The 25,642-nt window shown below is 44.0% G+C and overlaps 1 protein-coding gene across 7 annotated transcripts in view; it reads right to left on the reverse strand.

Moving 5' to 3' along the window:
• The window catches only part of SFSWAP (splicing factor SWAP), a 96,230-nt gene that overhangs the window by 17,651 nt on the left and 52,937 nt on the right, over nucleotides 1-25,642 (reverse strand). For all 7 annotated transcript variants that reach the window (XM_087942957.1, XM_087942953.1, XM_087942952.1 and 4 more), the window contains 2 exons: nucleotides 22,630-22,820; nucleotides 5,231-5,508 (listed from right to left, as the gene is read on the reverse strand). In XM_087942957.1, the coding sequence (XP_087799083.1) occupies nucleotides 5,231-5,508; nucleotides 22,630-22,820 (469 nt within the window). The remainder of the gene's footprint in view (nucleotides 1-5,230; nucleotides 5,509-22,629; nucleotides 22,821-25,642) is intronic.

Consider the following 25,642-nt stretch of genomic DNA (forward strand, 5'->3'; position numbering starts at 1 on the left):
ATTTTTGGGAGGCCGTATAGTTTGGGGCATCTGGAAGATTTTTCTCTTGGGACGATCGTCTGTTGGATCTCTTTGCTCATGTGGCTGGTTATAATTTTCTTCTTGGTTATTTTTTCCAGATATGTGGTTGGGTCTGTGTTTATGGGTTTGTATGTGGAGTCTTGGAATAGGTCTGTCAATTTTGTTTCGTAGTCTTTACTATCCATTACTACTGTGGCATTACCTTTATCTGCTGGAAGTATGCTGTTGATCCTTAGGGCTTGCACGGCTTTTAGTTCCTCTTTGTGCAAGTTGCTTTTGGGTGGTTTGCTTGTGCATAGGATGTTAGTAACTTGGTGTCTTGGTATCTTAGTAACTTGGTGAAGCTGATAGAATAAGACACCAAGTTACTAACATCCTATGCACAAGCAAACCACCCAAAAGCAACTTGCACAAAGAGGAACTAAAAGCCCTGTAAGCCCTATATATACATACATATATATTCATTCAGGTTGCTAATCATTTCCCATTCTTAAGGAGCAGCATACGAAAGTCTCTGCCCGACAGAAAAGAACTGGTTTTGAAGTCTTATTTTTGTGTCTCTCATCAAGGAATTAAAAAAAAACACATTTTGAGAATTAACATTACTGACTCTTTGAATGGAGACCATAAACACGCGAAGTTTGCTTATGCCAATCAAGTCCTCTTACACACTAAATCCTTTAATGATGCCTTCTCTTACTAATTACTACATACAGATCATTAGCTGGGTAAACAGAGTAGGTGGCTTAGCACGTAATCTCTTAGGAAATACACCCGGAAAAGCAATTCATGCCAAATAAAATTTAGCCTTTAAATGAAACACAGGCATGCAATTTGTCCTATCTATTTCATCTATCCAAAGCAGAACAAAGCACGCAGAGATACATGATCCCCTTAAGACTCATTTTTGGGGAGTTTTTTTTTAAAAATATATATATATATTTGTTTTCTGAGGTTCTTGTATGTGGGATCTTTGGTTATTCGGGTTTTCTCCGCGTAAGATTCAAAGTATCTAGGCATCTACTTTGAATCTTACGCGGAGAAAACCCGAATAACCAAAGATCCACACATATATATATATATAATTAAATATATTGCTACAACTTTAAAAGAACAACTACGACGTGGGAAAATACCCGAACCAAGCCGAATACCATACATGTAAGTACCATGAAAACTTAAGAAAACACACACACACACACACATTATATATATATATATATATATATATATATATATATATATATATATATATATATATATATATATATATATATATATATATATAATTGGGACTTTCCAGGTTGAGGATCTCAGCTGTAAAACCCTTACTATAAAACCATTGGTTCACTTGCTGTCTAATTGTATTTCTTCCTCCTCCCTTCCAATCTGCAATGCTGTACTTTTGCAGAAAATTAAAACACAAACCAGAAAGAATTCGTATGGACTCCAGCTGCAATTATAATGGGTCTTAGGTGTGACATACATGGATGACTGCGGCAGGGTGAGAAGGTTAAGCGAAGCAGGGCCAGAGGTTGAAGATTAGATTGGCAAGTTGGAAAGAAAACACAGAAGGCAATAAGCAGGCCAAACTCCATGCTTCTGCTAAGGAAATAAAAACCCAGATGCCTCTCTCTATGTAATGGTTTGGAGCCGATCCGGTCTTGAAGGACATGTTACACTGTGAAATTAGAAAACACCTCCATTAAAAGCATCGCGGAAGCCCTTCAAGATCGACTTTGCCCGGCCGCTAACGTACTGCACTGCTGACCTTTTCTCTGGGTCACTGTTTAACCCAGGATTTGGAGACCTTGTGGGAAATTTCATGAGGTCAGGATCTGAACTCGGACGAACAAAAGGTGACCCGAAGGTACAAATTAGCTAAAACAGCTTTCCTATGGGTTATCAGGCGATGGGAAAGGTGAGACTAGAAAACTATTAAGGACAAAGAACTGGGTTAGGAGTTAATCTGTGTTTTTCTTTTTCTTCTACTACAAAAGGAACAATAATTGGAATCTTAATATTCTAGCAAAGAAATGTGTGGGTTTTACTCTAGGGGTCCCTGACCTTTACAGCTTGGCGGTCTGGCCTGGCCTGGCAGTGTGTATGTGTGTGTGTGTGGCAGGCACATAGGTGCACGCACAGCTCTACTTGTGCAAGTGGAACTTTACACGGGCACGCTTGCCCATCCCTTCCGCGGTCCGGTTTTGAACAGGCCACAGCCTGATAGTGGGGTCTTGGCCCGGGGATTGGGGGGGACGACACCCCTGTTTTAACACACAAAGGTACAGAACAAAACCTGATTGGTATTATTTCTGTGGCTTGAGCCATTCTCCATCAGCCTCTAATTCAGAGCTGCAGCCCAGCAGATTTACAGCGAAACATTTCCATGAAAACACACACACACACACACACACGTTCATCCTTAGAAAATTTGTAGAGAGCCCAGCGAATGGGCTTGAAGGACAGAAGGAAAAAGTGCGACCAAGAAAAGAGTCAGAGGAAAGACATTTGAGTCTGGGACAGAACTGTAATCTGAGCAAGCATCTCAGGCAAGCTCTCTAGTTCACATTAAGATAGACCGGGGAGAAGAATCACAGGGCTGGAAGAGACTTTAGAGGTCGTCTAGTCCAACCCACTCCTCCAGGTAGGAAACTTTATGATGGCGAACCTATTGCACGTGTACCACAGGTGAGCACACATGCAATAAGCAGAGCCGTTTGTGCGGGCACATGAGCCCTAGCCAAACTTACCTGTACTGTGCAGGTGTGCACCTCCCAGCTGATTTTCGGCCCATTTGAGGCCTTTTTCGGCTTCCCAGAGGCTCGAGGGGAGCCTTTGCAGCCCGAAAAACAGGCCCGTTTCATCACTTCCTGTATCTCTGGAAATACCGGCAGTGACGAAACAGGCCTGTTTTTCGCCTTCAAAGGCTGCGGAGGCTTCCCTCGAGCCTCTGGGAGGCCAAAAAATTGGGCCTCAAATGGGCCGAAAATCAGCTGGGAGATGTGCAGTATAAGTAAGGGGCGGCGGATCGCACGCACATGTGCAGGTAGGGTCACGCGCATTGCCTTCTGGGTGCTGCACGCTCACGCACAATTTGGGGCACATGAGCCCAAAAAGGTTATCTACCGCTGCCTTATACCATCCTTAGTCAAATGTCCTGTCTCTTCTTCAAAGCCTCCAGTGATAGAGCGCCCACAAATTCAGGAGGCAAGTCGTTCCACTAATTAATTGTTCTCCCTGTCAAAAAATTTATCTTTATTTCTAGGTTGGTTTTCTCTTTCCACCTGATACTTCTTGTTCTACTTTGGTGCTTCAGAGAATAAGTCAATCCTCTATTCTTTGTGACAGCCCCTCGAGTACTGGAAGAGAGTTATCTCATCCCCCAATCCTTCTCTTTGATACCTAGGTTGCCCACGACTATTACGCTTGAGCCTCCAGTCCCCTAATCCTCCTGGTTGCTCTTCTCTGCATTCTTTCTACAGTCTCAACATCTTTTTTTTTACATCGTGGTGACCAGAACTGGATGCAGGATTCCAAGCACGGCCTCACCTGCGTGTGGTGTAAATCGGGACTATCGTTTTTAGCCTTGCCAGATTCTTTACTATAGCTTTACAACAAAAGTAGTCGTAACCAAAACAGCACTGGTTTCTTAGCCTAGATCAATGTTTATAGAATGGGCTATACACTGCAGGGGCTGATTCACAGATCAGAGTAATGCTCAGCTCCTCGGAAACCTGAAGATACACCTGGGAGAAGATCCTTCACCCTCTCGCTTACCAATCAGGCTACCTTCAGGTCCTGCCCAGCTCTACTTAGTGAAGCCAAGAGTGTACAAATTCGGCCTCACTGGACATTCTGCCTGCCCTCTCTCCCTTCCCACAGCTCTGACCTGACAGCTCTCGGGTCAAGGAACTTTGGTTAACGGGGGAAGAAGTCATCAAAATAATATAAATGGGTTTATCGTGATGGAGCCTGGAGCTTGAAAAATTTGCCGTGGAGACGTGGAAGGGCTGTCAAACCCTCACAGTACACCTGAAGCCATTTTCAGAGGAGCATTATCCTGTCAAAAGCCATCTAAAGCCTCTCTGTGCCGCTAAGGAGGAATTCCCCTTAGCCAAGGTCTTAACATCTCTCTCTCTCTCTCTAGCCCAGGGACGGAGAAGAGCTTGGAACAGAAGTCTCGCCCCTCCATCATTTGCATTGTCTCTTTCATCCGAGGAGCCAAGCAGAGAGTTTTTGCAGGGTAAGGGCGTGCTTTCCCAGTGAAATCGCACCTTCCCTAAAGACGGATTGTTGGGGGGAAAAAAAACACACCAAAGCGTTGATTTTCCTACTGAACTTCCCTCTGTTTGGAGGCTAACAGTGGCACGTATGAAGGTTGTCAGATGTCCCTTCCAATTTTTTTTTTTTAAAAAACTAATTTAATCCTCAGATCCAGTTAGGCGGAAACCTCTTTATGTCTCCGAGGCTCTGCTTTGGGGGGGACAGTAATTGAAGAGACACGGGGTGAAGGGGCCATATGATTTTTTAACATGAACGTGCAAGATTTGACATTTATTTGGGGGGGGGGGGAATGCTAGCTGTCACAGAAAAGTTTCCTATCCCGATCTCAACTTAAATGATGTGTTTAAGTTTATTTGCGTTTTCCTAAAATACACCTGCCAACACGTTACCGTGCCTTCTTTTTTTTTTTTTAAGAAAGAAAAATTCTTCAAAACTTTTAGCTTTTGAAAAATCTTCATTACAGATTTTCTAACGGCTGACAAGACCCTCCTAGCATTTCAATTAACTTCTCCCCAACTTAGGCCTTAATCTTCAGCACAATCTCGTATCCTAAAGAGGCGTGAAGCAGGTGCTGGAGAACCGTCTGACAATCCGTGTCAAGCGATGTGTGGTGGCTTTGGCAACGTTGATAAAACGCCATCTATTTTTGCACCCCCCCCCCATGGCAAACGACAAGAAGCTGTCTGCACCCTTAATTGGCGTCAGCAACCTGCCACTTATTTTGGGGGCTGAACCCCCTGGCAGATGCGTCGAAGGAAACAGAAGCTTTCCTTGTTCTAAAACGTTTTTAGAACGTACGTCGTGCGCCTTAACGCGGAGCGGCTTAAAAATATCAGGCAGAAAAAGCCACCACGGCAACGAGACCCGCGAGATACTTGGAAGAGTTTTTAAGTGTTTTCAAGAGTTAGAAAAAAACCCTCACCTGGAATGCCGGACGGTTCTGTAGGCCGTGGGAAGAGAGTGCTTTGCTTTCGAATGGGATCGCGATTTGGCTTTGGAGGAAGAGGAGGAGTGGTATTTCGAAGGAGGCGTCTGGGACCGCGATCTGGATCGTTTCTTGTGTTTCTTCTTTTTCTTCTCTTTCTCTTCTTCTCTGGGGAGATCTCTGCATTTGCTTGTAGGCCTTTCGGGCACCTTGGCTTCTAGGACTGGTAACGTCCGGATGCCGGTCAACAGAGCGCAGGGGATGTTACTGACCGTCTGAAAGGAAGGCAGTAAAGAGTTAGGGGGTGGGGTTACTAGGAATCTGGGATTGCAAGTCACCTAGGAAAATAGCAATAGCAATAGCCCTTAAGACTTATATACTGGTTTACAGCCCTCTCTAAGCCCCGCCAACAATCTGGGTCCTTATTTTACCCGTCACAGAAGGATGGAAGGCTGAGTCAACCTTGAGCCTGGTGAGATTTGAACTGCCAAATTGCAGGCAGCCGGCTCTCAGCAGAAATAGCCCTCAGTACTGCACTCTAACCACTGTGCCACCACAGCTCAGTCCTGGAAGATCAACACGCATCCTGATCAATAAACAGTTTTCTGGCTAGCAACCGGTTTCAGTCTGCCTGCTGTAAAAAGAAAATATCCTCCCATACCTGTTTTGAGAATTAGAAGCAATTTTCTACAGGTTATCAGTCTGATGTTGTTGAGTGCCACATGCCGGGACATTCTCTTCTTGTTCTACTTTGCTTCCATTTCTAATCATTTAGAATGACGGGACTGGAAGGGATCTTGGAGGTCTTCTAGTCCAACCCCCTACTTAAGCAGGAGACCCTATGCCATTCCAGATAAATGGCTGTCCATCTCTTCTTAAAGCCTCACAACTTCTGAATGCAAGCTGTTCCACTGATTGTTCTGTCAGGAAATTTCTTCTTAAGTTTTAGGTTGGAGCTCTCCTTGGTAAATTTCCATTAAGTTACCCCTTGTCCTGCTCTCAGGGGCTATGGGGAATACATCGGTGCCCTCTTTCCTGTGTGCTATTGGAAGACAGCTGTCATGTCTCCCCTAACCCTCCTCTTCATGAGGCAAAGCATACCTAGTTCTTTCAATTGTTCATCCTATGATTTAGCCTCCAGAGCCCTTCTCATCTTATGTTGCTCTTCTTCTCTGCACTCTTTGTAGGAACCGCGGCATCTTAGAACCACCAGAGGAGGTTGAACTGAAACTGTATTCTCAAAATATGAAGGGCCACAAGAGATTATTTTAAAAAATTCAACTGTGGAATGTGCTATGAAGTGTACCTCTTGGGCTATCTTCAAAGAAGTTATTTTTTGAATATCTAGAACAGGGATCCCCAACCTTTCGACGCCGCGGCCCGGTTCCGGCGTCAGCTGGGCGCCGCATGCCCGGTTCCGGCGTCAGCTGGGCGCCGCCATCTTTTTGACGAAAATCACTTCCGGTGATGTCACCGAGTGATTTTCGTCAAAAAATGGCGCTAGCGCTCTGGTGAGCTTTTTCGGGTAGAAATGGCTTTCTACCCGAAAGCTCACCGGCTGGCGCCGCCATCTTTTTGACGAAAAATTGCTTTTTTACCAAAAAGATGGCGGCGCCAGCAACCAGCGGCCCGGTAAGGCTTGTTCCGCTGCCGGTACCGGTCCGCGGATCGGCGGTTGGGGACCCCTGATCTAGAAGATGTAGAAGATCAATGGTCCTTAGCTTTGATGGCCTTGGGACTACTTCTGAAGGCCATTAGCTGGGAGACTAGTGGACTTCCTTGTGTCCTTGGGTTGACCACTGGGAGAACAGACTGCTGGGTTAGATGGACCATCCAGCAAGGTACTGATGGTATTCTTATGCTGTCTTCTTCTAACCAAAGTCCCAAAGGTGCTTTTTCAAAAGGTAAATGGACTTCCTTTGTTTCTGCTTGAAGACATTTCGCTTCTCATCCAAGAAGCTTCTTCAGTTCATGAAGAAACTCAAGTTCAGTTCCTGAACTGAAGAAGCTGCTTGGATGAGAAGTGAAACATCTTCAAGCAAAAACAAAGGAAGTCCAGTGGCCTTTTGAAACACCACCTTTGGGGCAACCATGACCTGTATGACTAAGAACGTCCACAGACTTCTAACTAGCAAGAAGAGAGGCCCCACACGAGACGTCTTCTTATTTGCAAGCTTCAGGAGTAAGAAATTTAGAGCCCTCTTCCGCAGAACAAGTCCTGACTGGATGCAAAGAAATCATCTCGCTTTGATAGATAGCCTGTTTTTGATGAGACACCTTCTGTCACCCAGGAGTGACTGGACGACTCTCTAACTTTCCCAAGCGTGGGATAAACCTTCAGTAGCAATTCCTTGGCCACCTAAAAAATTTCATATTCAGAGATGTCTAGACAATTTTTTCCATGCTGACTGCAAAATTACAGTTTGAGGGACAGCGGTCATCTTCAGATGGGCAAAATGCATAAAAAGCCTCGGCAGATTAAAATGTAATTACGATTTGTTGGAGGGGGGGGGGAGGTTGAAGAGGAAAAGCAGCATTTGTTAAGAGTGTTTCCCAACTTTTATGGAAAGCAATACAGACTGAGAATATATTCCCGAAAAGGAACATAAAGCTGAATCACTGGCTCACACAGTGATCACTATTTCTTACTGACTTCAGTCAGTAAATTTAAATTTACTGATTTAATTTAAATTCAATTACGCGAGCCAGTAATTTAAATACTCGTTATTTAAATTTCTTGCCAAAGCTTTCCAGGATTTTAAAGAAATCTCTCCTGGCTGGAGAGATTTCTCTGGAAATGCCCAGCAGAGAAGATGGAATCTTTATGAATGTATAATCCTTTCTGTCCATCTGCAGGCAGAAGATTCTTTGATGTTTGGTGAAACTAGGAAATTTTATTCCACATCAGATCCAACCGCATTTGTCTTGCTTTGGATCCAAACCCCCCTATATTTTTAGCCAAGGGCAGGCGGATGACCAAGTTAATGAAAAGAAGGACTAGGGGTGACATGATAGCAGCCTTCCAATATTTGAGGGGCTTCCACAAAGAAGAGGGTGGGTCAAGCTATTCTCCAAACAGCAGAAGGCCAGACAAGGAACAATGGATGGCAGCTAATCAAAGAGAAAAACAATCTGGAATTGAGGAGAAATTTCCTAACAGTGAGGACAATTTAATGGTTTGAATCCAGATGTTCTGGATGCTCCAACACTGGAAGTTTTTAAGAAGAGATTGGACAGCCATTTATCTGAAATGGTATTGGCTCTCTTGCTTGAGCAGGGGGTTGGACTAGAAGACCTCCGAGGCCCCTTCCAACTCTGTCATTCTATTCTGAAATGAAGTTCTTGAAGCTAATAAACAACTGAACTTAAGATCACTACTTAAGTTCGAACAACATGCTTAATCCGACGATTAAATTACCACTTTTTCTTGATGCATCTAGGACATGAAATCACACATTCAACAGAAGAAATGGGTTTGCATAACAAGCTTGAACGTAAAAACCGAACCCAAATCTTAACCAAGGTTAAAATGAATAAGCACATTTGTAAAAATACAGCAACTCCACTTCCAACTGAGCTGGATAAGAGGGCTGTGTGGGCACCCAACCATACTTGGCAACCGAGGACTGGTAGTCCTCGACTTATGACTATTTAATGACCAAAGTTACGATGGCACTGAAACTTAAGTAGCTTACAACAACTCCTTGCATTTATGACCATCCCAGCCTCCCCACGGTCATGAAATCAAAATGTTAAGAGTTCAAAACTGATCAAAATTCAGACGCTTTGGCAACGGGTTAGTATTTATGACGGTTGCAACGACCCTGGGGATCTTGTGATCCTCTTTTGCGACCTTCCCACGAACGAAAGTCAACGGGGAAGCCAGATTCGCTTAACAACCATGTGACTAACTTAAAGGCTGCGATGATTCACTTAACAATGGTGGCAAGAAAGGTGGTAAAATGGGGCAAGACACACCTAACAAATGCTTCGCTTAGCAACAGAAATGCTGGGCTCAACTGGAAGTCGTAAGTCGAGGATCTTATTTATGTTTGCTGCATTCTCCTTTGGTGCTTTTCAATGTGCCTTTAAAGCACCAATCCAGGGAAATGCAGCCCTTAAGGTAACTGGAGATTCCTACCACTCCTGACAGCAGGACGTCTGGGCCAGCATCCAATTTCTAGTTCTTTAACTGTGACTTGGAAAAGACGTTATCGTTAGGCTGAAATTCCACCATCGCTACACCATCCGCCCTGCACGACCTCCGACCGGATGGATCAATAAGAGACAGTCTTCCTTGATGCTGGAAGAGCAGAGGATAATTGCTGGATCCATTGAACGCTTCTAATTTTAGCTGCCTTTGCAGGGTTTATTTTAGATCACCATCTTCGTGAAAAGTTTAAAAGCGCCTCTTTAAAAAAAAAGAAAAAAAGGGGGGGGGGTCGACATGAATGAAGACACCTATGTTCATGAAATGCGCTCAGTCAGGACGTTCACACAACCTGGTCACCTTGGCTTGATTCCGATTTGTTTTGGGGCTGTGATTCAAAGACATCCTGTTGGGTTCCTTTGATGCTTTACATTTCAGAACAACCTAGAACCAGACCCAAAGGTGCTTTTTTTTCAGGAGGCAACTGGACTTCCTTGTTTTTTCTTTTGAAGACATTTTGCTTCTTATCCAAGCAGCTTCTTCAGCTCTGACTGGATGGTGGGGAATGGAAGGATTTATATTCCCTGCTGGTCATTTGCATCCTTTTAGAGGGTTGTTGAGGCCCCTTGGAGGTTTATCTGTATCCTCAGAGTCACCTGAGCGGTGCTCCTGGTTCCTGTAGTCTGCAATTTTTCCTTTGGAAATCCATTCCACTCAGGTGACCCCCAAGGACAGATAAACCTCCAAGTGGCCTCAACGACCCTCCAAAAGGATGCAAATGACCAGCTGTCTGCAAGGAGTGTAAATCCTTCCATTCCCCAACACTCAGTCAGAGCTGAAGAAGCTTCTTGGATGAGAAGCGAAACGTCTTCAAAAGGAAAAAAACAAGAAAGTCCAATTGCCTCCTGAAAAAAAAGGGGAAAAAAAAGCACCTTTGGGACAACCAGGATGAGAATCTCTACAAACCTAGAACCAGATTAAGGAAGTTGTGTGAATACAACCTCTCCTGTTTGTTTGCTTGTTTCATCTGGTGCTACCCTAGATTCCTGCTGCCCGCCTGGACAAATCCTTGCATTTTTGGTCCCTTGACCATTTCAAGAAGAATCCTCTTTCCGAAAAAAGAAAAAGAAAAGAAAAAAAAAAGGAAGAAGAAATGAGCACGACAGTGGTCAGCCCAGAAGAGCTATTGAAAATCCAAAAGGATGCAAGCCTGCACAATTTCCAAGCACGGATAAAGCCAGTCTTTTCAATGCATGAAAAGAAGCGAAGGGGGAAAGGCGAGGGGGGAAGGAGGGGAAATGACCTTTTTTTTCTGAACAGCATTTTCTGAAGTTTCACAGCAGACTCTCGAGAAAGCTTTGCTAGGATAAAAATCAAAGCAGGTCCCCAGTCCTGAAACATCTGTCAAGGGAGCTGAAAAAGCTCTAATTAAAATGCCAAAACGTTTGCTGAAGTGTAGAAGACAGAAATGCACAAGAGACACATCAGGGCGAAGAGAGAATAAGATGTTTTTTTGGGGTGTGTGTGTGTGTGTATGGGGGGGGGGAAGATGGGAGATGGAAGGAAAGTTTTATTTCCAGCATTTGCAGAAATAAGGGGGCTTGAGATGCCTGGTTATAAAACAGTATCAAAAATGCTGGGAATTGCCAAGCGCTGGGTCTTGCAGGGAAGCGATTTGAGAACGTACCATTTTTGAACTGTTCTGGCAAAGAGCTTCTTCAATCTGATCTCCAGAGAAAGGGCCCGGTTTAAATATTCCAGGCAATACTCTGGACTAATCGAAAGGAGGAGGTTTTGAAGAAGGGATAACGCTGAGCAATTGAGAGGAATCAACGGGAGCGAATGCTTGTAGCTCAGTGTGGTCCTTGGTGCTCTCTGAGCTCAGCTGCTATCTTTCAGGCGTTTCATGACCCTACTAGGGAACAACATCAGTGCTAGAAGGGAGTGGGGTTTGTGGAGGGGAGGGAAGGAGGATTGTGTGGTCCTTGGTGCTCTCTGAGCTTGGTGGTTTTCTTGCAGATGTTTCATGACCCTACTAGGGAACAACATCAGTGCTAGAAGGGAGTGGGGTTTGTGGAGGGGAGGGAAGGAGGATTGTGTGGTCCTTGGTGCTCTCTGAGCTTGGTGGTTTTCTTGCATATGTTTCATGACATTACTAGATAACATGATCAGTGCTAGAAGGGAGGGTGTCATCTTTCTCCTCCCTCTTCGCTGAGTCTTTGCACCGCCTGACCTAAAGTTTCTGGTGCTAATATGGTTTCCAGAGCTGACAGAGGAGGGGTTTTGGAGAGGAGGGGTAGAAGGACTGTTGGGTTCTTGGTGCTGTCTGAACTTGGTTGCTTTCTTGTAGATGTTTCAAGTCCCTATTAGGTAACATCAGTGCCTGAAGAGATTGGGGTTTGCAGAGAGGACGAGGATTGTGTGGCCCCTGGTGCTTTGTGAAGTTAGTGGTGTGCCTTCAGATGTTTCATGACCTAACTAGATAATATCATCAGCGCTAGAAGGTTTGCAGAGAGGACAACTGTTGGGTTCTTGGTGCTGTCTGAACTTGGTTGTTTTCTTGCAGACGTTTCAAGACCCTATTAGGTAACATCATCAGTGCTAGAAAAGAGTGGGGCGTGCTCTCTGTTTATATCCAACCATTTGCCCTGTCAGCGTTGGTAGGAACGCTCTTGGTGGTTCCTTGATTAGATTGTTGTTTAGTGTTAGCTTGCTTGCCTGGGCTGCCAGTTTCTCGATTGGGCTATCCAGGGCAAGCCGTTTATTTATAAAGAGAGACCAACAATGACAGGTTTCTGGAATACAATAAACAAACTTAAGTAATTTATTTGGGGCAGGGGGAGGGAAAAAAAAGGTTGGCAAGAGTAATAAAAAAACCCACGCAGCCGTCGCAAAAATAATAAAATAAAGCCATCGGAACGTGTTTGGGAAATAAAAAGCGTTTCAGGCGAGGAGTCCTTAAAATGTCAAAAGCTGACGCACAGAAATGTTTTTATCAGCATGTCAAGGGAATCAATACTTTGTTTGAAGGCAAGGCAGAACACGGCGCTGCCATTCAAACGCAAACAACGTCGCTTTCCTTCAAGGAGCATTTAATCGCTGCAAAATCTGACAAGGCATGTTTTCATTTCTTCATTTCCCCCCCCACACACACACAGAGATCTGTGACGGGCATTTCTTGAGCACCCTTTGATGTTCTACGTCTGGAAAAAAAAGCCTGAGCAGAGCGGGGAGAAGAGATGGTCGTCTGGACAGGGGAGAAGGGAGTCTTGAGTCTCTTCAGGTAGTCCTCGACTTACGATCCGCGATTGAATCCGCAGTTTCGGTCGCTGAGTCACGAGATTTGTCGCGAGAGTTGTCATCGTCCGACCAAATTCGATCTTACGACCTTTTAGGTAGCGGCTGTTAAACGAATGTTGCAGTTTTGTGAAGTTAAGCCATTGTCTCTCTTTTTTTCTTTTTCTTTTTTTGGTAGTTTCTGGAAAAAAACTTTGTTAAAATGTCCTGTGACAGCAGGATGCTGCAAATGGTCGTTAAGTGTGGACAAGTTGCCCGGTGTCTAAAATTCGGCCCCAAAATCACAGCTCTGCCGACGTCAGAACTTCTAATCTAGGTTGTAAGCCCTGTTTTGGGGGTCTGTCGCAACGCTGAAGTCTCTAAGCAACCAGTCCTAAGTCAAGCTTCACTCGATCAATTGTGACCTCGTACAGGGAGCCCAGAGGAGCACACAGCCGTGGGGTCCTGAGACAACCTTCCCTTTGCCTTCCAAACTAATTTTAATAGGATCCAGAATCCTGGCCTCCTTTCCAATCCTAATTCTTTATAAAGATTTTGATTTAATTCTTATGTGCTGTTTTTCTATTTTAACGTTTTAGTAGACACGGTCAGAGGGATGCGGTGGCTCAGTGGCTAAGACGCTGAGCTTGTTGATCAGAAAGGTCGGCAGTTCGGTGGTTCGAATCCCTGGTGCCGCATAATGGGAGTCCCATTCCTTGTCCCAGCTTCTGCCAACCTACGTAAAAAATGCAAGTAGAAAAATAGGGACCACTTTGGTGGGAAGGTAACAGCGTTCCGTGCTCCTTATTGGCGTTTAGTCATACTGGCCACATGACCATAAAGACGTCTTTGGACAGCGCTGACTCTTGGGCTTTGTAACAGAGATGAGCACCGCCCCCTAGAGCCGGAAATGACTAGCACGTATTATGTGCGAGGGGAACCTTTACCTTTAGACATGGCCAAAGGTCTTTCTCGGAGGAGACGGGCAGGGGTGAGATTGTACAGGTTCGCACCTATTTGCTAGAACCGACTGTTAACATTCTAAGCAGTTCGGAGAACTGGTTGTTAGAAGAAATTACTGGCCTAATCCTGTAAGGAAGGCAGGAAGGAAACATTCTGGTGTTGCTTACAGAAACTGCCTCTCCGTTAACCCTTATTACATTCTTGGCAGGACTAGACTTCCTGTCTCTGGAACTTCTCTGGAGTTTTTTTTCCTCCTTTGCCGGTACTTTGCTTGTGTGGAGTGACCATTCAAAGTTACAATGGCACTGAAAAAAGGGACTTATGACCATTTTTCACACTTACGACTGTTGCAGCATCCCCACAGTCTTGAGAAGCCAGGCGAGGAGAGGCGTGCCTCGATGTGAGTGATGTTGAGTTGGCTACGCCCAGCCAATAACATGACCACCAAGCCACGTCCACCCAATCACATGGTCACCAAGCCACACCCACCAACTAAGCCACGCCCACAGAACCGGTTGTTAAAAAATTTGAATCCCACCCCTGGAGACGGTCGCTTCAAAAATGTAACAAATACCAAGGGATGATCGTGTCAATCACACACACACACACACGTTTAAAAGTGATGATGGACACAAACATATAAAAACCCGCACACATTACACAAGGAACGCTGGCCAAGTCGAAGATGCTGCAAAAGATATCATCAAAGAAAATAAAAAAAAAATTCCTTTCTCCCTTGAGGAAAGAGGATCTGCCTCTAGCTGTCAGTCAAGATTTAGCGATGAAGATAAATGGAAATTTATCTCAGGAAGGATAATGAAAAGCATAAACCAGGAACTCAATGATGAAATAAAGCAGGGGGCGATTAGCTGGCCCATTCTTCAACCTGGAGCCCTCTGAGTTAATGCTTGCTAAGAGGTATTTGAGCAGCTCTTTTGAGTTCTGACAGGCATTTATGCAATCAATTTTCTCCCTCCGAATGCCAATTATCCCTGGTTTATGAAGGAACACAGGCATCGTTCCAACTTCTATTATGCACAGAAACCATTTACCGGGGGTCGAGGTATTGACCAGCTTGGTTGATATACAGCAAATGGAAGCTGCCAGCTAAACCCTGGGATGCAAAGCTGGATAAGTGCTTACTAACATTTATAAACCTGTAGCAAATCAGGGTTACTGTGACAGCCCCATTACCATATTAGAAAACACACAGGAAGAAGGGGAGGGACAGATGCAGAGTCCGAAAAGTTCCCAAGGATTATAAACTTCGAAGGGTGTCAGATGTCAGAGCTTGGTTCCAAACCTTGATTCGAGAGCAGGAATCTATTCCCGGCATGCGGCGTTTTATAAAATAAGGTGAAATCTTTTGAAGTTGAGTCACGTCAAACATAATTTAAATCATCATCACGAAGTGAGGATAACGAGGTGACGATAAAAGAATAAAAAAACCAACAATTTCGGGGAATATTTTGTGTATTTTTTTTTTTTTTTTAAAAAGGCCTTTCAGCATGATGGCAGTTGCTGATGTGGATTTCTGCACACTAACTGGGTCCGCGCAACATGTGAGGTTGGATTAGAAGACCTCCGAGGTCCCTTCCAGCCCTAGGAGTCTATGAATATCTGCATCGCGGCACGGTTCACACAACACGGCGAGGCCCAAACTCAACATAAAAACCATGTAATATATTTTAAGATATGTGAATGTCGTCCCCTGAGCCAGAGGTGGGCTTCAAAAATTTTAGCAATGGGTTCTCTGCCTGGTTGCTGGGTGGGCGTGGCCATGGTGGGTGTGGCCTAGTCGGCCTCCTGCACCAAGGCGGGGGCGGGGCAGTTCTTCAAGCCTCCAGGACGGCGAAAACGGCCTCCCCGGGCTCCGGAGGCTCTCTGGAAGCTGGAAACAGGCCAATTTCCGGCCTTCCCGAACTTCCGGGAGGCCCGTTTTTCACCCTCCCTGAGCCTCCATGCAAGCCCTCCATTTACCTCCATCCAAAGCGGGCCATGTGGGGACTCCTGGGAAGGGTGGGGTGGGCGGGGCCAGCCAGGGGTGGGATTTGGGGGTTCTCCAAACTGCACAGAATCTTCGCTAGGGGCTCTCTCGAACCCCTGCGAACCCCCCAGCAGCCCTGCCCTGCCCTGAGCTATTCTCAAGCTACTGCACATGACTGATGAATGTTGTTTTAAAACAAATGTATTCCAAAGTTATTTTTAAGGTTATTTTTTATTTAGGAAAATACTCCAGGAGGAAAAACCCACCTTCAAACTATGAAGTTCTCCAGCCTCACTAAGACAACCTCACTTATCCTCATCTCCTTTCCCCCCGTCTCTTCTCATCAGAAGCTGTTATGTGGAGCAGACACCCACACACAATATTGTCTGCACTGAGGTTGTCTCATCTCCGAAGAGCTGGAAGACGAGCGAATAAGTCCAGGTCCACCTATCTTAGGACAGGACAAGCTTTCAAAGATTCCACCTTCAAGGAGAACATGACAGACATGCAGATCACACGTCTTGCTCTACCTGAAATGTCATTCTAAAAGCAACTGCTGCAAATGCTATTTTGCCCCCTTTGCCAAAAAAGTGTGTCTTCTTCAGTTTCAGATCCAAGCCCAACTCCAAAAGGAAGGTGAGTTAGGCACTTTCACTGTCATAAATTCATCTAAATTATCAACAAGGTTTGTTTTGCCCTTTAATGCCTTGCATTGGAGTGGAGTCGGGGCAACTGAATGGAGCTGAGTGTTTACTGGCCGGAGGCCTTTCCCGTCACCGATGCGGAGTTTTGTTCAGCAGATATATTCTCATTGTGTCCAGAGAGAGAGAAATATCGAACTCATAGCCTCCTGATTGTGAGGTGAGAGCTCCACCTCTAGGCCACCGCACCACTCCCAAATTGTCAACAAGGTGCGCATTCTAATTCTTAACCACATCAGATGCATCAAGCATCAGCTGGACAACCAACCGTAACAAAACAATCAAACTTGAAGATTGCTCCACTCCAAGAACAAGCTCTCAAAATACTTTTAAACGAAATGAAGAGGGAAGGAAGGAAGGGCAGGATGAGTGATGGTGACAGGAACCCTTGAAATTTGTTAGTGGGCTAATAATATACAATTTAATATGTCATTCACACCAATTGCCTTAAATTACAAGAACTGTTGCTTGGGAGCAATTAAAGATATTCATTGTCTTTTCAAATCTGCATTTCCATGTGCTTGTTAACAACATAAAAGAGTGTTATTAAAAACACAAAAGCTATTAAAGGAGATTTAAAACAAAGAAGCCTCATTTACATACAATTCCAGTTATTTTTAGCAGAAGCATCACATCCCCCCTGCCCCGAAGACTCGATTCATGGAGAGTATAGGAATCTCTCTCAAGAACCACCTGAAAGAGCTTCATTCCTAGCTCGGAAGCTATCTCTGGATTGATAATTCAAACCATCCATGGACTCACAGAATTAAGCTAAGAATATTAATCTTTCTGGGGTTTAAGCACTTTACTCAAAAATACCTAAGGCACATTGTCGGCCTGGATGAAAAAAATAATAATCAAACTTATACACTAAGATGCTCTCGCTGCTATTCTGCGTACATGAAGTCTTAGATTTAAGTCACTGGCCTCTGATTTATACTTCAATCCTTAAGCTGATGTGCTTTCACGAGCTTACAAAGACGTGATGGAAATTTTAATTGAATTGGATTTTCCATCCCAGGGAGGGGGGAAAAAAAACCTAGGTTTTAAGATATAGCTCTATCTTCATTACTGGGAAACAGGCGGTTGTAATATAGATCCTTCAGCAGCCGTCACATTCTTGCTAAGATAATGTTTATTCTCCCCTGGTGATGGAGAATTTATGATCCTTCTACTGAGTTTGCTCAAGATGTCATTACCCAAAGATGTGTTGGAAGTTTTACACCACAAAAAGAAAAGACTTCTGCACCAAGAACAAAAACGACGGCCCAAACATGAAAGAAGAAGGGGGGGGACACAAACCCTCAGGAATCAAATAAAACCAGAACAAGAGAAAGAACAAGATAACAAGGAAGCTCAGGGCTGTGAAAACAGTCCCTGAAATTTGAGAACCAAAAAATGATGCATCCAAAATTACTGTACAGCATACACATATAATGATAGGATTCAGACAGCAGGGTCAGGCCATGTTCTGCTTAAACACAGACTGTTGAATAAACCACTGGCTGGGTTTAAACATTTAGTAAGCTAGTTGCTACAAGAGTTTCCGTTGTGATTCTTAAGTTTTTGGTCAATGATCTAAGAAACTGTCAGAAGGATGAAACCAATCTCGTAGAATTAGATACTGGGAGATCGCAGCTCCAGCTTTGCAGCAGCAATTCAGACCTGATAACCCATCCAACAGTTTTATGGGAATCTTTGCCAAAGCTTGCAGAGCAATTAAGTTTAAAGACTTAAGAGAAAGGCCTTTTTTTTCTTATCAACACAAAACATGCCTGCAGTTTAAAGCTGGTAGTTAAATAGAGTGTAATCAAGATCCAAGTGATTTCTAAGCTGCCTTTCCAGATGCTATCCAAGGTGAATGGTTCTGCCTTTCACACGATCTCCCTTTTTTGTGTGTGTGTGTCAGGTCACAGACCTCGTGCCTTTGCCTCAAGAAACCACGGGAAAATGTGTCGCAAAAATTTGTGATTTAGGAATATTCGCACAAAAATATTCTGACAAGCTGAATTTTCTCCCCAAAGTGTGAGATTAATTATGGTTCCGTTAGCTTGCAAAAGGGAGACACAATGATCCAAATGCCCAGAGATCACCGTATTTTTCAGAGTATAAGACGCACTCTTTCCATCCCCCAAAGTGGGTGGAAATATCTGTGCGTCTTATACAGCAAATGCTGCCGAAACCCCGTCCACCCACCGGCCCCCACCCTTTACCCTCTGACCTCCCAGCAATTTGCCTCCTTGCAGCAAACAGCAAATAGCCTGTTTTAGGTTCAGCACAGCCTGATTAGCACCAGCAGCTGACTGTTGGTTGGATCGGCCTCCCAATGATCAACTGTTTCAGCTGCAGGGATTGTCATTGCCTATTACCGCCTCTGCGTGGCCCATTTTTGGCCTCCACGTGCCCCTTTTTCCACCCATTCCGATCCCCGCTGCCTGGAATGGGTGGAAAATGGGGTGCGCGGAGGCTGAAAACATCTTAAAAGTTATCAAGGTTGAGAAACACTGATCTAAGATAAAGAGAGAGGTACTTATGGTTGGACTTGATGGGATGTAAGATGGGCGGACTGCAACTCAACTTCAAGTTGCTGGCCAAGGAATTCTATTCTAATTTTCTAATATTCTAATTTTCTGAGGTTGTGGATTTGGGGTTTTCATGAGCTGTAAACCATGATCATCACAATTATGACAAATCATGGCTTGAACTATCTTGCTCTGCATGTAATAAGTCTATCTCATATGTTAGTTTCATCGTTTAAGTTGCATTACTGAAATAAATGAACTTTTGCACGATATTCTAATTTTTCGAGTTTCACCTGTATCTCATGTTGGATCTGTAAACGTTCACTGGGCACATGATATAAAGCAGGATTTCTCAGCCTTGGAAACTTTTAAGATGGGTGGACTTCAACTCAATGTCCACACCTCAGCTTCATGGCTGGGGAATTGAAGTCCACCCATCTTAAAAGCTGCCAAGGTTGAGAAGCACTGAATTAAGATAAGGAAAGAGATACTTATGGTTGGACATAAGATGGGTGGGCTTCAACTTGACTTCAACTTCAGCTTGGTGGCTAGGGAATTGAAGTTCACCCATCTTAAAAGTTGCCAAGGTTGAAAAACACTGATCTAAGGAGAGAAGTACCATTCTTCCACTTGTTTGAACTTGGTTTGATATAAGATGGGTGGACTTCAACTTGACTTCAACTTCAGCTTGCTGGCTGGAGAATTCTGGGAGTTAAGGTCTACACATCTTAAAAGTTATCAAGGTTGAGAAACATTGATCTAAGATAAAGACAGAGGTACTAATGGTTGGACTTGATGGGATGTAAGATGGGTGGACTGCAACTCAACTTCAAGTTGCTGGCCAGGGAATTCTGGGAATTGAAGTCCACCCATCTTAAAAGATGCCAAGGTTGACAAACACTGATCTAAGCTAAGAAGAGAAGCACTTATTGCTCCACTTGGTTTCAGTAGCTTGGAAACCAACCACCTCCCAACTTCAACTGGGAGAATCTGTGCCTACCAGGGTCTCTCCCACATACTTCTGAAGCTTTCCCGTTATAGGCACGGAGGAGTGGGCACTTTGCAAAATGCCAACTTCTCTGCCAGCCTCCCAACTGCAGGCAGGGATGATTAAATAAATAGATCGGAAGAGCCAAAGAACCACCTGCTCCTTGGGGGTTTCGGCTATGACTGATCATCCCTTAAAGGGAGAGGGGGAAAAAAAATCTATTTTCTCAATACAGACTTTTTTTTTTTTCCTAATGAGAAGGCTTGGACAGCTGCTGCTAGCTCTCGGGTGCCAAAGATCAAGCACAATACACTTTTGTTCCCTAGGAATTTAATTTGATTTCTCTCTGCCCTGGTTTTGAAGCCCCCAAACTCGTTCTCAGGAGCCACGTTAGCGCTAGCAAGTCCCCAAATTTCCGGGGACAATTATTTTCAGAACTGTAGTTCTTAGGTTGCTCCTGGCAACACTATGTTCCTCAGAGCTTTTTAGGGTTTTCATTTTTTTTTTGCTTCAGATCCCAGATCCACCCCTTTCTAAACAAGCAAGATGAAGAAAAGCAGTAATTAATAAAACAAAAGCTTCTATCGGTTCTAATGCACCGCCCTGATGGAATGAAGGGTGATGCAGTTATTAGCAAAGTGAGTTTCTTGCCTCCGGTTTTCAAGCAGTTTCTTGCCTGGTGCACGCTGAAGGCTAGAAACTCCTTCATACTTGTTCAAAAATAGCTATCAGTCCCACCGTTTGCTCTGATTTTAGCGTGCAAAGTTGCCTGAAATGCCTGACCTCGACTGAGAAAAGAAAATTCCAAATCTTAAAAAAAAAAAACTCCAGGGCTGAAGAAGATGTGGAGAACTCAGCCGACGTTTCAAAGGATGTTTGCAACTGTTTTCAATTAGCACAACCTTAAAAAGTCTTAAGTAAATCTTAATAACTCTGGAAGGGGGGGTGAAAAATTCCTCATTTCATCTGGCATAAACACATTTCTTTATGAGCCTGTGGATTTATCCTAATATGCTCCATTACTGTGAGGTGGTTTCTCCAATATGCGAGCATTTTGGACATGTCTTGGTGTGTGCTTCCCCCAACGCGATGCTGCTCCTTGAAAAAAATGTGTTGTTATCTGACGGGATAATTATACTCCAGCAGTTCATGGACTTGTTTGGGAAATGCAAATAATGTATGCTTTTATTAGAAATGCAAATCTTAGCATCCCCCCCCCCCCATAGTTTAGCAAATACAAAAAAAATCTGCCCTTTAAATGTGGATGATTTGCCTCATTTTGGAGATCTCAGGAAGAGTGGGCCGAATCCATTTATCACAATGCCCAAAGACCCAAATGTGGTTCATTTTAGACAATTTGTTTCTTCCTTTCTTTAAAGAATACTCCTTATTCAATTTCAGTCAACACTAATGTTTTCCGCAGTACCGGTAGCTCTCCCTTTGTCCGCCCTCAAAACAGCCTCTTGGCAATTTTGTCAGCCTTACTAAACCAGATGGGAAACACGACTCATGGAAGTAATTCTACTTTATTGTAAAACTACATTAATAGAATTTTGCAAGTCTGAAAGTATAATAGTCTCTTTTATAACCTGAGAAACTAGGGAGGGTCCCTTCTAAGTTTCTTTCTTCACCTATTATGCAGCTGTGGGCCATGCCTTCTCTTATCAGACGGTTCCCTAAATAATAATGTGACTTGGTTTTGTCTCCCAAGGTCTTTCCCACATACCATTACAGCCATCTCCTCTACAGGATGAGAAACTAGAGAGGGTCTTTTCTGAGCCTCTTTCTTCGCCCTTTATGCACCTGTGGGGTACACTGTCTCTTATCTGATCATTCCCTTATCTGAACATTCCCTAAACAGCTTCTCTCTGTCCTGTTTCTCGGTGTCTTTCTTACACACCATAGCAACCATCTCCTTTAAACGATAAGAAACTAGAGAGGGTCCGTTCTAAGCCTCTTCCTTCGCCCTTTATGCAGCTCTGGGCTATGCCGTCTCTTATCTGACCGTTCCCTGAGCAACATCTTTTCTCCCTGTCTCCCAAGGTCTTTCTCACATGCCGTCTTCTTTACAGCCTAAGAAACTAGGGAGGGTGTCTCCTGAGAGTCTTTCTCCACCAACTGTAAAGCTCTGGGTGTCAACCTGCAGAACTACTTCAGCTGAAGCCATACTTATTTCTGCTTTGTTTCTTGGTTGCCATTCAAGGGAGAGGGGGAGAAGGGGGGGGACACGCTCAGGAATGTGGTGCTTCAGCCAGCTAGCCATAACATCTACCAGCCGGCGAGAGAACCAAGGTCATGTCAACGGACACCTGTTAGAAGTTCAGCAGGAACCTACATCTGAACCGATTGGCCCATGAGACCCGAGAGACAAAGGCGAGTGGGGAGGTCTTATTCTTTTAACTATCCCTAAGCGTGGGAATAATTTAGAGCTTCACCTTTCGAAGTGCCGATATGATTTGCTCAATAAAGAATCTCTTGAACCTGAACAAAGTGCCAGAGTCCTGACTTCCGTGAGTTCATTACTCAGAACAATGACATCTAAAGACTATGATGCAGCATAGGCAGCATCCCTTCCCCTCCATCTCCTGAGGTCTTTCCCATATACCGTTACCGTCACCTCCTTTACAGCCTGAGAAACTAGGGAGGGTCCCTTCTGATCATCTTCCTCCATTCCTTATGCCGCTCTGGGCTCTGCAGTCTCTCACCTGACGCTTCCCTTGGCAGCATCTCTTTGTCCTCTCTCTCAAGGTTTTTCCCACCTGCCATGACAAACTCCCACTGTGGTTTAAACCGGGTCTCCTTTGCTCACCTCCATATTAAAGGCACTTTCCTCCATTTTTTCGACTTCCATGTCTGCCAGCGGATTCTTCAGATTCTGCAAAAAGAGGGCGGCTTTTCTCTTTCGTTCTGCTTGAAGCTGTTTCTCTTTCGATTCTTTGGAAGCCTGGGCAAGTTTTTCTCTTGCTGCAGCTGCCAACCGGTCTTCTAACTTCTGTTTTGCTGGTGGCGGAGGAGGAAAAGAAAAGAGACTGTCATTTAAACTTAAGGCGTATGGGAGACCAACCGTTTCTTATGCCAAGCTGCATTATTGTCTGAAAATCAGGCAACTTAAAAAACAAAACAAAATAAAACACCCAAAATTTACATGGCCTTTTAAAGATTGTTTGGAAGAAGACCTTAAAAATGTGTAAGAGGCAGAACAAAAGTTTCTTAAAAAAGAAAAGAATATGAAATGCTGTGACTGCTCTAAAAACATCAAACAGCGGGGATTTTCAAAGATGGCTTTTCATTAGCTAACAAAAGACATGATAAAGAACAAAGGACTAAGATGAAATAACAAAGATGAGGCTGCCATAAATTCTGAGAAAAGGTTATTAGGGACAGAGACGAAACAGAGAACAAATCTCAACCCCTCCTAACGCTGATGAAGTTATCTAGTTGGGTAAAGAAACATCTGCAAGGGAACCACCAAGCCCAAGAGAGCATCAAGAACCCTACAGACCTCCTCCACTCTGCAAACCCCATCCCTTTCTAGCACTGATGATGTTACCTAGTTAGGTCATGAAACACCCACAGGAAAACCACTAAGCTCAGAGACCACTAAGGACCCCGAGCTACAAACATTCTCTTCTACTGACGACATCCAGATGTTAGGCATGACCAGAGAGACCTTCTGAAGGAGCACCTAGTCTCTTCAGCTGGAGCTAGGAACTACAGAAAGAACTCAAACAAGGCCTGGACAAAACAGACTTTGATAAAAAAAAATAGAGCCCAACTCAGGGCAGAGCAAGCTGGAATGTGGCAGTAACTGTTAGATCCTGGTTACTAAGAACTAAGGCTGCAAAAGACAACAGAACTGAGACTTAGGCTGGGCCCAGAGGTGTGCGACTTAACAGTCTCTAATCTACTGTCTATTTTTTTCTGGCTCTCACACAGAATTGTTCTCACCATCTCCTATTAAGCTAAAGACAGAGCTTAATTATCTTTTGTATCGCAAAAATTCAAAGGACTCGACTCTGCCCCAATGCTGGATGAACGAAGCAGAAGGCAGATAACCCAGCCACCTCCAACGCCAAGCAGAGACTCAAAGTTAAAGGAAATTTAAGCATTATACAATAGAGGGGAAGATTAATTGGGGCATAAATTGGAGAGATGGGAAACAATGCTTCCAAGAACTAGTTTCTAAACTAAGTTAAACATTCTCGCTGGTCGCTGTCATGTGTGCCTTTGTCTTGCTAATTATTTCTTATTCTAATTATTTCTTAGTTGGTGCAGCTCCCTGCCTCTTCCACAATGGGTACAATTACCATGGAAATGTTTTCTGCTTACGCAGACATTTTCCAATGCTGTGCTAGAACCAAGCGATGGAGACAGAAGGTAGATGTACGCTCAACAGCTTTTCTTGTCGCTAGCTGTGCTAATTAAAATAGCCTGTGTGTGTTTGTACGTGTGACAATTGCAAGCTTGGAAGATGCGCATTTAAGCCACGTCATGTTATGAATGCTTCTCTTAGCCTGGCTTGCTGATTGAAAAAAAAAAAACCATTGATTTTATCAGGCAATGGTGCTCTCCAAGTTTTAAGTGCGGATGGACAGTGAATGAGGCTTAAATCACTCAGAGTGCCTTGTGGACGAGTGAATGCACGGTCCCGATAAGTCCAATGCGACACTGTTGGCGCTGCAGGTTTTGGAACAAAATGGGAGGAAAACTTGCAGGGAAAAACTGCCAAGAACCAACCAACACAGCTCTTGGGAGAAAAAAACCCTGCATCTCTTCACCTTTCGTTTCCATGCTTTCAAGAAGAGAGCAACCGTTCAGATGTCTGCCCCTTGACACGACCTGCCTCTGAATCATTACTTGGTTGGAACTATAAGTCACAATTAATTAAAGGGATTCCTGCCATTTATAATCACTGCCCTGCCCTCATAAAATAAACCCTCCTGAATACACTCACACATGTAAAAGAGCTGTGGCTTAAATAAATTAAGGCTTCTTATACAATTTGTCAAAGCATGTTTTTTTTAACCATTTCCATGTGTTTGCTTGCATAAAATAATTTGGCTCTATGAAATAGTTCTAGAACCGCATTGGTTAGAACGCAGTAGCGCAGGCTAACTCTGCCGACTGCCAGCAGTTCGAGTCTCACCGGTTCTAGAGTGACTGAGCCTTCCATCCCTTCTGAGGTCGATAAAATGAGGACCCACCTCACTGTTGTGGGCAAGATGCTGATTGCAAACAACTTAGAGAGGGCTGTAAAGAACCGTGAAGCGGTATATAAGTCTAAGTGCCATTGCTTTAGATTGTCTTAGCTCCGAGTCAGGTGATTTCTCATAATGTGGGGGTATTCAAATGGTGGATCTGAACCCCTCTGGAAGCCACTTTAAACTTCATTTATTGTTATTGTAAAATTTATATGCTGCCCATACCGTGGTGGGAGGCAACTGTGTGTGGCCTTGGTATGTGCAGCCTTTATTAATAAGGATATTCTGTATAATTTAGGGCATCCATTCACACTTCCTGGATGAATGATCTGGGTTTAAACAGAACCATTTAAAAAACAATAGTGATCTCTGTTGTGTCTGGTTTCCCAGCAAGCTTCGCATTTCATTGATATTTGACAAACGAAATGGCTTTGCTTTAGTCTGAATGTACATCTGTGGAAGGATATTAGAAAGGGACTTTATCAAGATTTGTAAGCAGTGTTTCAAAATATTGCCTATTTTCCGAATATTAAAGAAAGAGAATGATTTCCACTTAAATTCAGCCTGCCATGTCTTTTTTTTTTAACCTGCAGACATAGAATAAAATACCAAGCAGTAATC

This window comes from Notechis scutatus, chromosome 13 (assembly GCF_049901735.1).
Source record: "Notechis scutatus isolate UNSWTSFEM ecotype Mainland chromosome 13, rNotScu1.2, whole genome shotgun sequence".
NCBI classification, from domain to species: domain Eukaryota; kingdom Metazoa; phylum Chordata; class Lepidosauria; order Squamata; family Elapidae; genus Notechis; species Notechis scutatus.